At 45.6% G+C, this 12356-nt stretch overlaps 1 protein-coding gene across 1 annotated transcript in view; it reads left to right on the top strand.

Annotated features, from left to right (window-relative positions):
- LOC144791758 (zinc metalloproteinase-disintegrin-like VLAIP-B) overlaps positions 1-12356 on the top strand; it is a 4238988-nt gene that overhangs the window by 3573775 nt on the left and 652857 nt on the right. Inside the window, exon 17 of the mRNA XM_078666527.1 lies at positions 8157-8237. Within this exon, the coding sequence (XP_078522653.1) occupies positions 8157-8237 (81 nt within the window). The remainder of the gene's footprint in view (positions 1-8156; positions 8238-12356) is intronic.

The following is a 12356-nucleotide window of genomic DNA, read 5'->3' as shown; positions in this document are numbered from 1 at the left end:
AGTCAAAAAGTCTGTCGTGTCTTTGATATATGTGCACCAGCTCTGGACGAACTGCTGCAAAAAGTAATCCAAATACCAGCCAAGTGGATCAAAAATAGAATTGTATGCAGAAACAATTGGACGAAAGGGGGGGTCAATCGGGTGCTTGTGTATTTTTGGAGTCATGTAAATTCTGGGTCTCCTAGGGTTGACTGTAATCAATGTTGATTTTAAAGACAAACTAATGGTACTGTCTTGTTCTGCTAAATCCAAAATGGATTGTAAAATGGATTGTAGCTGTTGTGTGGGGCCCAACTCTAATTTGAGGTATGTTGCACTGTCCGAAACATGTTCATTAACCTTTTTATCATAGTACTCGGTATCCATAGCTACCCATGCTCCACCTTTGTCAGCTGGTTTTAAAGTCAATGCAGTGTTGTTGGCTATGCCACGTATTATCCGTTTTTCATAAACCATCAAGTTTGGAGATTTTTTTATCTTGTAATCAAGTTGTGCACAATCATGTTTTACTAAGTTCTCAAAAATATCCAACGATTTATGAGATATGGGAGCCTGAAATTTGCTTTTTGGCTTCAACCTTGAAATCAATTCATCTCGATCATCATGTAAGTCTTGAATGATGTTAGTAAAATAATGTTTTAAGTGCAATTTGCGCATAAACTGAAATAATGCTACATCAGTGTCTAGTCTTGTGGTACTTGCTTTAGGAACAAACGTCATCCCTTTATTTAAAGTAGAAAGTACTTGACTGGATAACCTTATGGAGGAAATATTGATTATGAGACTAGATTCTTCCCTCTTCTCAATTGTTTTCCGGCCTTGTCCTCGCCTGGTTTTGGTGCCATTGGACCTGTTGTTTTTGGGGGACTCGAAGAAGGTTGCCCCTGGTCTGGAGCCTGGGATAAAAAAGATATTGCTGGTGATGTAGTTGGTGCCTCTGCTCCCACTGCTGTGGTCGATGGTCCTGTAGTTCATAGTGACGATTTAATGGCTGCAGGCCTGTTTATCGATGTGTCTTGATCCGTAGCAATACTTTCTTCTGAAGAACAGGTTGACTTCTTATTCTGTAAAAAACGCCTTTTGGCATAGATTTCAGCCCATGTATAAACTTCGTTGAGCTTATAATCTATGGAATCTCTACGATACTTCCTAATTTTTCCTTCTTGCAGCCCTTTACTATATCTATCTAATTTTTGGTTAAGGTCTTCCAATGTTGCACTCCATGTTGCACTCTCCAATTGGCGTTCCAGGTCCTTCTTGATATTAAATATTTCTTCATCTAATTCCCGTATAGTTCTGGACAGTTCTTCTATGATTAACAAAATAAGGTCAAGTGAGCACTTATTTAATATAGCAAACCATTTGCCCATGAACTTAGCGTTTAGATGGAACCTGAATAACATAGGGCGTATTGCCAGTCTTAGACCACGTGGTATTCTCTGGGCCCTATGGTATTGCACTAGGGTGGATGCGCGAATCTCTGATTGAGTTGTCCTATAATAATTAATTTGAACATAAAAAAAGAGTGCACCTCCATTCCGCAAGGACTTCTTTCAGACTCCCGGGGATGAAGCCAGATTGGTCCGGGTGAGTAATAACCGGCACGAGGAGTAGAAGGTAAGAAGCAATAAGTTTGGCAAATATTTTGTTGTCAATATTTATTAGGGAGAGGCGGTGATAAGAATTGCGATGGTCAGCGAGTTTATCAGATTTGAGGAGCAGAGTAAAGAGGGCCTCCCGGAGAGACCGCGGAAAGAGACCGTTGTCAAAAGACTTGTTATACATGGCCGCCAAATGTGGCTCCAAGATGTCGGCATACATTTTATAAAAAGAGGCCGGAAGGCCATCAAGGCCCAGAGCTTTGTCCCCAGGTAGGCTAGTAATGGCCGCGAGTATTTCTTCCCTGGAGAACGGTGTATCCAAATATTGCCTGTGGTAGTCCTCCAGCCAGACCAGCGCAACAGGGTCAAAATATTGATTGAAGGCCTCGCGCGACGGGGGAGCACCTGCAGAATATAACTGCGAGTAGAAGTCCAAGAAGTGGGATTGGATCTTCTCCGGGGCGGTGGTTCTAGATAGACCACCATCCTCGAGGGCCGTAATGTAGGAGGATGCGCGTAGTGGGCGGAGGAGATTAGCTAAAGTACGACCCGGGTGGACGCCCTCACCAAACCGTTGCACCCGGCTCTCGATGCCTAAAAAGGAGAGCTCACAATCTGCAGACTCAGAAAACTCTCTGGGTTTTTGGTGTATGGGAGCTAAGTTGTCAGGACTAGGGCACGCTGCATGGGCGGCATCCAGCTCCTTGATCTCCCTTTCAAGCAAAGCCATGGTGTAACGAAGGGAACGGAGCACTCCAGATTGTTTGGATATACATTCACCCAGGATTACCGTCTTGAAGCCCTCCCAAAGTACAGACGCCAAATCCACTGAGCCCTTATTAAGTTCAAAATAATTAATAATATTGGTTTGGATGTCTGCGCAGAATACGGAGTCCCGTAATGCGTTTGGTGGAAGACGCCAGGAGAAGGCACGCTGTGAGGAGTAGGGGAGGTGGAGGCGGATCTGAACAGATGAAAGGTCCAAGAAAGTGTGCGCCATGTGTGTTGCATCGGTAAGCCAGAGCTGGACGTCAGGGGAGGTTAAACAATAATCGATGCGGGACCAACACCCTCTCGCGCTGGACATACAGGTACCCTCCCTGGAAAGAAGCTGGAGGTGGCGCCAGGCGTCATAGAGGGAAATCTCGAGTAAGATAGAGGAGAGGCCGCAGTGGCACGAGGGTTGACCGCCTGGAGACCAGACCTATCCAGCGTAGCAGATAAAGTAACATTGAAATCCCCACCCCAGACGACCGCCGCAGGACCACAGGAGGAGAAGAGGTGCCAGACATGATTAAAGAAGACCGGGTCAGCAGAGTTGGGACCATAAACCACAGCGAGTGTCATAGGCTAGGCCAACAATGTATCGTGTATAATTACATACCTGCCCTGAGGGTCAGTGAGTGTTTGGGCAGTGTGCCAAGGAAGACCCATGTGTATTAAGATGGAGACCCCCCCTGGCATAGGAGGAGTAGGTGGAAGAGTGGATTTCGCCCCAGTATCGCTCCTGGACACGGGAAAGATAGGAGGGCAATAGGTGCGTCTCCTGCAACAAGCAAATGTCAACCCGGTGTCTCTGTAAATGTAAGTGTATCAACCGTGCCTTACGATGGTCGTTTTGGCCACAGACGTTCCAGGTTCAACAGACTGTGTCAGACATGAGGAAGGGACCGTAGGTGTGGCGTGGTGCAGCACAAATGGGGAGCATCACAGGGAGGAGACCACAGTGTGATTAAGAAGGCAACCAAAACTGCCCCCCGAAAGGGTCGCAAAATACCTCGGACAACAGAACATGAGTTAAGGGACAAGGCCCGTTGAGGGGTGAGCCAAGTGCCCAGCATTTCTAGAACACTAAAGGGCGGCATGTGTACCTTAAATGAAGCTAGGGGAACAATGCGAACATGAAGCAGGGTTACCATTAGGCTAGAAGCAGCAGAAAGAGCTGTGCACAGTACAGTGTCGTGAGCATGACAAGGAGGAACAATAGCAAACAGAAAGTCAGCAATTAGCAACAAACACCCCCCCACTCGCATAAGGGGAACCCCCAACCCAGACAACCCCCACCCCAAACCAACCCCACCGACCCAAACAAGAAGCCCACCAACCCCGCACCCACTCCAACCCCCAAATCAGGCTGAGAAGACCGGGAACCCACAACTAGGAGGGGGTAAAACAGCAGTAGCATTGGGAATCATCCTGTGGGGGCATGGCAGGGCTCAGCAAACACTCCTGCAGTGAAGCAGGGTGGACAAGCTTGGGGTAAAAGAAGGCATCAATGTCAGAAAGAAGTTGTAACGAAGAACCAATGTCCGCACAGTCAGTCTGTATCACTCAGACGGTCAGCGCACTCAAGTGGAAACTTGGGAGGGGAGGAACGGGCTTCTTTTTCTAGTCTCTTAGCAAATGCAATGGCCTCCCCCGGGTCTGGAAATACAAGTGTCTTTGAGCCCTGCAGGATCCTCAACTTTGCCGGGTAGGCCAGGGAGTATGAGATGTTGTGCTTTTGGAGGACGCGCTTGACCGGCAGAAACTCTCTCCTGGCAGCCTGGACAGTAAGGGTGTTGTCTGGGTAAAAGGAGAGGGTATTTCCCTGGTGCTTGATGGTGCCCCTGTCAAAAGCCGCTCGGAGGATGGCATCACAAGCCCTGAAATAAGGATTTTTGCCACCATGGGGCGAGGTGGCAGATCCGGACCGGGACGCGGGCCTAGGGAGCAGTGGGCACGTTCCACGATAAAGACCGGATATAGGACGTCCCCGAAGAGTTCCTTGATTAGTTGCTCAATGAAGTCTTCCCTGTTAGAGATGTTGGTGGACTCCGGAAGGCCCGTAATGTGAAGATTGCTCCTGCGGGAGCGGGCTTCTAAATCCTCATTTTTCTCTCGAATTACGGCCAGGAGCTTGTCAATCTGGAGTAATTTCTGCCTGCCTGGGTGGCCGCATCTTCAACGTCCGACACCTTGGATTCAACATGGAGCAGTCTATTGTCATGGGAATCTACACGGGCCTTCGTCAAGGCAATCTGAAAGTTGGTCGAGCTAGGACGTGATTCCGGTAACGGTCGACTTTACGTCCAGCATATTCGCTTTGAGGTCGTCATCCCGGCTCGGGGGGTAGTCCCTCGAGCTAGCAGAGTCGGCGCCATCAGAGCCCGAGCCGATCTGACGGGAGGATCTTCTAAGCTCGAAGGCAATCTTAGGCTGCTTGGGATCTGATTTCCTCATGGTGAGGGGCACTCGAGATGGGCACAAGGCCGCACAGGGTAGAAGGGAAGCAGACGAGGAGTGGGAACCGCTACCCAGCAGCTGCCAATATCGTGGAGCTAAGATGAAAACAGTTCGGGGACCAAAACCCAGGCAGCCGCCACAGCCCCGGGAACCCGTCCACCCAGGGCTCACTCCAGTGGTAAAGGTGCCAGAACTGAAGCGGATGTAAGGCACAAGATTGGGAAAAAACATCTGCAGCAGGAGGCCTGAGAAGAGTCTGGGCAGTGGTGCACGGGCAGTCAAAATATCCAGATGCGGTGCAAGCAGAGGCAAAGGCAGAGGGGACAGTCATCAGCGTCCTTGGCCCACGATGCTCCGGAGAGATGCCCAGTCAGGCCCCTGTTGCGGGAGCAGCAGGCCCGAAGTGAAGGCCTCTGCAGGCCCAGATGCCAGAGGTGACCAAGGGTGGTAGGGGTAGTGCCAGTCCGGCCCTGGATGAGGTCGAGCAAGGGAGAAGAGGGAGGGCTCCGCTGCGCCCCCAGGAACAGTCTACTGAGCAGGAGGTAGGAAGGCCCAGGCCACGCTCAATGTGGGGCGGGCGTGGCAGGGCCGCCCGGCGGAGAGGCAGCAGAGGTGGCCTGAGCACCCAGCATCTCCCAACAGGAGGGTAGCGGAGCAGGCGAAGAGCGCTCGTCAAGCGGGGGGAGAATGCAGACAGAGAGACACGGGGGGTCCGCCGCTCCCTCAGCCAGGCTCGGGTGCTGCAGCACACCACCGGGGAAGGAATGGAGCTCAAGGCAGGGTCCAGGCCGCAGCGTCCTCGGACCAGGCTGCACAGCAGACAGCCTCCAATCCCGCCAGCAACCCCCCGAGGAAGCGCCGCTCACCGTCCTCCAGCAGCACCGAGCCAGGAATGTCCACCGTCCCCACGGGGCGCACCAGGCCCACGCAGCTCAAAGAAGAACAGGAGCAGCCCTCTGGAGGCTGACGCATGTGCCCAGCACCGGCCATGAGATCTGCAGCTCCGCCAAGAAAGTAGGTAGGAGAGCGGGAGTAAGGGCGAGCGACTCCAAATTCCACCCGGAGTCCGAAGATCACATTGTGGTGCGGAAGGAGTGTGGATGCCTGCAGGATTGTGCCAGATTTGGATGCTTGGCCCGCAGAGCCCACTCAGAGTGCGGCCATCTTGCAGCCGGCCACGCCACGCCCCGAATTCTCACATAATTAATTTCACCATATGATCATGAGGATTATTTTTCTTAAAATAAACGACTTAGCTAGTACATAATAGCTTTCCACAGTCTTCTCTGTAACAGAACTATCAAGACAACATTCCTAGCAGCAGAACAACACAACTCTGAGTTGAGCCACCAAAGGCTACCTTTGCTGTTTGTTGCATAACATTTTGTTGAGGACAGACTGGTTTGCAAAGTGGACAAACATAATTGAAGTACAGGTGTATATGTGTGATGATTTTGCTGAAATACTGATATTAGGGCAGTGCTGTTAATACTTAGCGATTAGGTATGTAGGGATTATGCACCGTATATAATATGCTATAGATGTTCACAATATTTACATTCTCGGTTTATGATATCGCTACACTTTTAGTGATTTCTGCAGACCTTATCTTTTAAGTATTCAGAACTAAAATGAGCATCAAATATTGCCTTTAAAAATAACAGAATGGATTTATTAAGTGTACACATTTATTGTGAAATGTTGCCAGAACTCACAGCAAAAACAATAAGGGCTTTATTACAACTTTAGTAGTCCTCCTGTTGGCCAGCCACTGCCGCGCGGACAGGAGAACTGCCCAGGTAATTGTGCACCCGTCTGCCAGATTACGATTGTAAAGCATAGAGGTGGGTAGTGGGGGGGTAGTCTCTTGGCGGTGGTATGTTAGGATCATAGGAGAGCCTAATATGTATACCCCCACGGTGAAAGCGCTTACTGCACATTCCTGCATGGTGTGGCTTGCATGTCACGCCATGCAGAAACAGGGGTGAAATTAAACAGGGGCACATCATGTGCCCCCTGCATGCAACCCCAGGCCCAGGAGTGGCATGGTGGCCCTGTTAGCGCCCCCTTTGTTGCCTCTCTGCCACCCTTTTCATGGCTAGCTCACTGCCATGGAAAGGACGGTAGAAAGGCAATGTGTAATATGCTCAGTAGTGCTGTCTCCGGCCAGCATATTACTGTGCATTTCTAGATCGCCAGCTCAGCGAGTATCATTGACCCCAGTGGACCTAGCGGTCTCCTGGTGGTCAGACCACCCCAATCATAATACGGCACTGGTCGGACCGCCACCATAAATACAGTGGTCCATAGTTAATAAGAGCCTAAATACATATCCCTGATGGTCTCTAGCATTGTTAGGTGCACAATAAGCATTGTCCCCAAGTACACTTCGGGAGATGCCTGACCCATAGCCTGTTCGTAGATTCAACCCAGAATTGATACATTGATCTATATCTGTACTTGAGAAAGCACTACAGAGGATCTACTGGTTCAGGCTTATATAATTATTGTAGAACCAAAGCACAAAAAACACTAGTTTAGTCATGCCATATTGTATTAATAGTATTCACAGTACAAACATTGGTAGACCCTATAGGCTTTTAATTAAGGTGACTGTTAGTAGGGGCAGTTAATCAAGCACTATACCCATGAATGGAGGCATTATATCCACACTTTTAGATCATCATATGTCATGTGACTTAATAAATGACGTAATGCATACACTTGCAACCGGCAATGGAACCAACAACACACTGCAATAGATAGCTAATGACCATGACTTAAGCCCCCTTGCTGCCAAGACAGCCTGCTAATCACTTGCTATTGATTTCTATGGTTGACTGCCTGTTGGAGGCACGCATGTGCAGCTATGATAGAAAGCTTGGGAGTGCAACACCAACCCCAGGTGTTTAGTGCTCTTGCCTCTAAAAGAAAGCTTGGCAGGCAGCTTAGTAGCTGCTGACCTATGGAGAGGTGTCAAATAATACAAAAAGACAAATATTTACCAAATCTCTGAAAGTAAACTAGTTTATTGTATGAAATACTTCCTCACATCATAGACAGGAATACCAGGCTCTGCCACAGGAGGTAGGGAAAATAAGTGGTCCTACCCATGATACCTTTCGAATGGGAAGAGTTTACTTTAAAACTAAAGTGTGTAAAGCAAACAATGTGCCTGACTCAAATGAGTGGACTTCTTTTATGACAACGTGACAAGGAAAGGGAGAGGTTGTTAATGATTTTTCAATGGAATGTTTTGATTTGATGGTGTGCTGTTTGTAGTAATTGTATCCTAAATGTCTATATATTTTGCTTTGATTTCCAATCTAGATTTGCATCAAGGGCCAATGTGTAGATATGGAAAGCATTTACAGATCAGCGAATTGCTCAAGCAAATGCCAAGGACACGCGGTATGATGCAAATGTTTCTTACTTAGTTACAGTTTATTACTAAGCAGGTGGAGTGATCCAATTGTCAGCTTCTAGATGTGTCAGATTCCACAGGCCAGGACTTCAGAATAAAACATCACATTTATATATGCTAACAACGATACTTACATAACAAGGAGTCCAGGGGCCTCATTCAAAAGCCGCATATTGTAGTACGTACAGTAGTAGTACAGTAATACTCCTTATTTACTACAAAATGCAAATAACAAACCTGCAAGACTAAATCTCGACCTGTTAACTTTTCCATGAGGGGATCCTCACACATGTAAGTTTACTACTTCGATGAGGTCGGTTCTGTCAGTTGGAGCCGTTCCGACCGCATCAAAATGTCCCATTTGGATTCCTTTCCAAGCATCCAATTATGATGTGGTTGGGTGGAAAGGAATCCAAACGGTCTTTCCAAATGGCTTCCGATGGGCTCAGTGATCCTGCCTGCCATTCTGAAAGCCTCTAGTGATCCCTCGGGAGGTTCTTTCCGCCTGAGGAATTACAATTGCAGATTCCCACAGCCTTTCTGTGCCGGCCTTTCCGACACAGAAAAGCTGTGGGAATCCTACTTTAGGGGCCCAAGCAGGGCCACAGGGCCCCCTTTGGTTAAAGGCCTCTGGATGGCGGCTTAGGGGGCACCTATGGTGGCCCCCGTTGATCCCTGCACCCGGTGGCAGGTATCTTGAGGTGTCTGCCACGGGGTACAAATATGAACTGCACCTCGGCTTGTTACAATGAGAGCATGCATTCCGGTCGAAATGCATGCTCCCATTGTAAAGAATTCGGAAAGCTACCGAGCAGTGTTCATTTGCATCATAATTGCTGGGTTGGGACCGACGACAGGGGGTCTTTCGGTCCAGGCTCCCAAACGATGTCGGGCAGACTCAGGTCCGCCCGACATCATAATCGGGGCCTTAGTAGTAAATATGGGAGGGACCTGGGGAATGGCCGGAAAAAGAGGCATACATACTCCTAAATAGGAGGGATTTCGGGAGAAGGATTTTTGGAATGGACAATCACCCACCCTTAAAATAGTAAGCCTGTTGCCATTCATAAACTGCTCTTTTAAAGTTAGGCCCAAATAATAGAACATGTACTCCTGTCCAGTACTGGTGTAAGTCCAGCAATACACATGGCTAGACATGGCTACTGCAAGACCCTCTCATAGAAAATAATTGAGTTAGGGACTTAAAAAAACACTCTATAGGAAATATTGTTAAATGAAATTATTTACAATATAAAAGTATATCCACACTAAATGTAATATTAAAATAGTATTATTGTATCCTGAAATATTTTATTCGTTTTTTTCAAATTAAAACATAATGTGATATTAATGTGAATTACATTATATTAAAATTACTTTTAATCCCACACTGCACTTTTAATGTTTAATACATAGCACAAAATATATGTTTTGTTTTAGGCGGGATTTGTTTTTAATGTTACCTTCAGAAAAATATGTGATTTAATTAAGTATATTTAAATCACTACGTTTTAAATTAAGATTAAGCTAATAGTGATGCAGCCTTTTTATGTTTACATTAATATTTAGCATACAAATATTTTTACAAACGTTTCCAAGTGTAATAAAATATTTTGCTTTGCTCTATACCTTACAGTAAGGAGATCTCCACCATTGGGGTGGAGATCTCCCTATGGTAAAGTATAAGCAAAAATGAAAAAACATATTATAAACGTGAAACTAATTTGTACAAATATTCATGTAAATTGATGTTATATATATTTTAAGGATAGAACAACAAACAAAATGCTACAGTGTTATTAACTGACTTTTGAATTAAGCATATAACTCATACTAAATTAAATAAACATTACTTTTTGAAGAAGTACTTAAAACTTAAAGTAAACTGTTGATCTTTATTATGTATAAATACTTTGCTAACCCTTATGTGTAGAATTAATTAAAATATGTTAATATTTTTTTTAATTAAATCAAATTTATTTTTAAATCAACAAAAAGGTTATAAAAATATTTTACCACAAAATAGTATTTGTTGTTTAATTATTTTATATTTGGTAACATTAATTTAATTTGATATATTTATAAGGTTGAAATAGATTAATTTAGTTTAACATTATCTATTCTATTATAAGTCCTTACTGCCTTAATGTTTTATTGGAAGGTGTTGCACTAACCATGTTCATCCGTGTGTGGTGCTGGATGTACTATTTATTGTGCTACTGCTTTTTTTGGGCAGTTGTAACTCACACTGGTAAATTTAGCTACACCCCTTGTTTCAGGGGGTGGAGATAGGTAAGGTTACACTTTTGAGTAACTGCACTTGTAAATAGTAAATATCCAACATTTTGGAATTGTGTAATGTTACTCAAAAGGGTAAGAATAAACTTACATTACGACTTTTGGGTCGGGAGTGTGGGGTTACCATGACGTTTCTTTGATTCAACGCATGGAAAATACTTTTTTAAGGTTTATATGAGCTGTTCCAGCCAGTTCTCCGGTTTTTAGTTGTCATAGTGAGCTGGGTATCTCTTATGTCTCCGATATTATCAAAAGGCAACCTGTATTATTATGGCATCGTGTATGGACCACTAGCAGCACATGTGTAAATAGAGAAATAATCAGGGATGCAATGAAACTGGACCATGCTGGCAAGATTACGTGGTTAAACTACGTTAAAAATGTTTTTGTTACATAGGGCATTCTGATTATTATTTTACTCCATAGAAAATGTGCACCATCCCTAGAAAGGAGTTAAAATTCATTTGTTTGGCTCACTTAGAGTCTCTTAGAGCTGCCACGGAAATAAACAAAGGGACGGTAGTTCAACATCAAATGACCCTGATCACGTTTGATATTCAGCCCTATCTTTTATGCTGTATCAAGGGATATGATAGATATCTCTTGACTCGATTCAGGTTTAACAGCTTCCATCGACTTGTTAGTTATCCAGAAATTAATGATTGGTCTAGAGAACTTTGCCCTTGCGATAACTTGTCACCACAATCTACCATCCATGTGACACTGTTTTGTAAATTTTATGCAAGGGAAAGAACTAGATGTATCCTCCCTTTCCTAAAGCAAGCAGGTTGGAGACAATGTAGAACAGCTTTTTTATTTTTGGACAGTTTTTTAACAATAGTTGTTATGTCTGGCTTTCAGAAAAAGTTTAAATGAATTAACTGGTTGTGATTACCGTCTGGCCCCTATTACAATGTAAGTTAACTGAAAGCACAATATGTACTTTGAAATAGATAATGTATTTTAGATTAATGATTATATCAAATGTTTTTTAAATGCTTTTATGACTATGTATGCTTGGAGACCCTGGATACCTTCCGATTCTGACCTGAATACCTGCCAGGACCGGGGCTGCTGTTTGGGGGCCTGCTTGTTGCCCATAACGCCGCGGAGCGTGGGGAAAGCCCTGTACCCACGTCTCCTGCTTCCTGCACTGGCCGCCCCTGGGGACCACAACTCCCAGGCTACCTTGCGGGGCACATTACATCGGTGTCACGAGAGCGCCCGGAGACACATAAATCAATCGGACTAATCCCGCAACGCGGGATGCACGCGGGCGAAGCCTGGGCCAAGGGCGGGCCCGTCCGCGCCCAGAAGAGGCTGGGCTGGGCCGCCCCTCTTACATCTGGGTTTTTGTGCAACAAGGAAAAAGGATCTTTAAAAGAACTGGGGTCAGCAAGTAAGACCTTTTCTTTGGGCGAGATTTTACTAAGGCCTGCTGTTATAGCTCTTTTACTTTTGTTTGGGCCCATTTACTAAAAATGAACAAGAGACACACCAAAGGGGGCTTAGGCCTTGTGGGGACGCTTGATGCTTTTTTTATTAGGGCTGAAACTGAATTACTCCATGAGATTGAGAAAACTCAAAAAAGGCTGTCTTTAGACTTTAACCAGGCCCCTGTGGAATCTCTGCAGCACGGGCTAGGAATTGTAGTAAACACAACGGAAAATAGAGGGGCTCAAATCACACATGAGGTTCAAGTACATTGCCTAGCCCAAGCACCCTCGCCTGTAGCCCTGGATGATTCACCCCCTATTGAAGATAACTCGTCCCCTACTCAGCCCACCCTCACAAAAATCCTTACCCGT

Source organism: Lissotriton helveticus, chromosome 11 (genome assembly GCF_964261635.1).
Source record: "Lissotriton helveticus chromosome 11, aLisHel1.1, whole genome shotgun sequence".
NCBI classification, from domain to species: Eukaryota; Metazoa; Chordata; class Amphibia; order Caudata; family Salamandridae; genus Lissotriton; species Lissotriton helveticus.
This window is presented reverse-complemented; position numbering and strand designations above follow the sequence as displayed.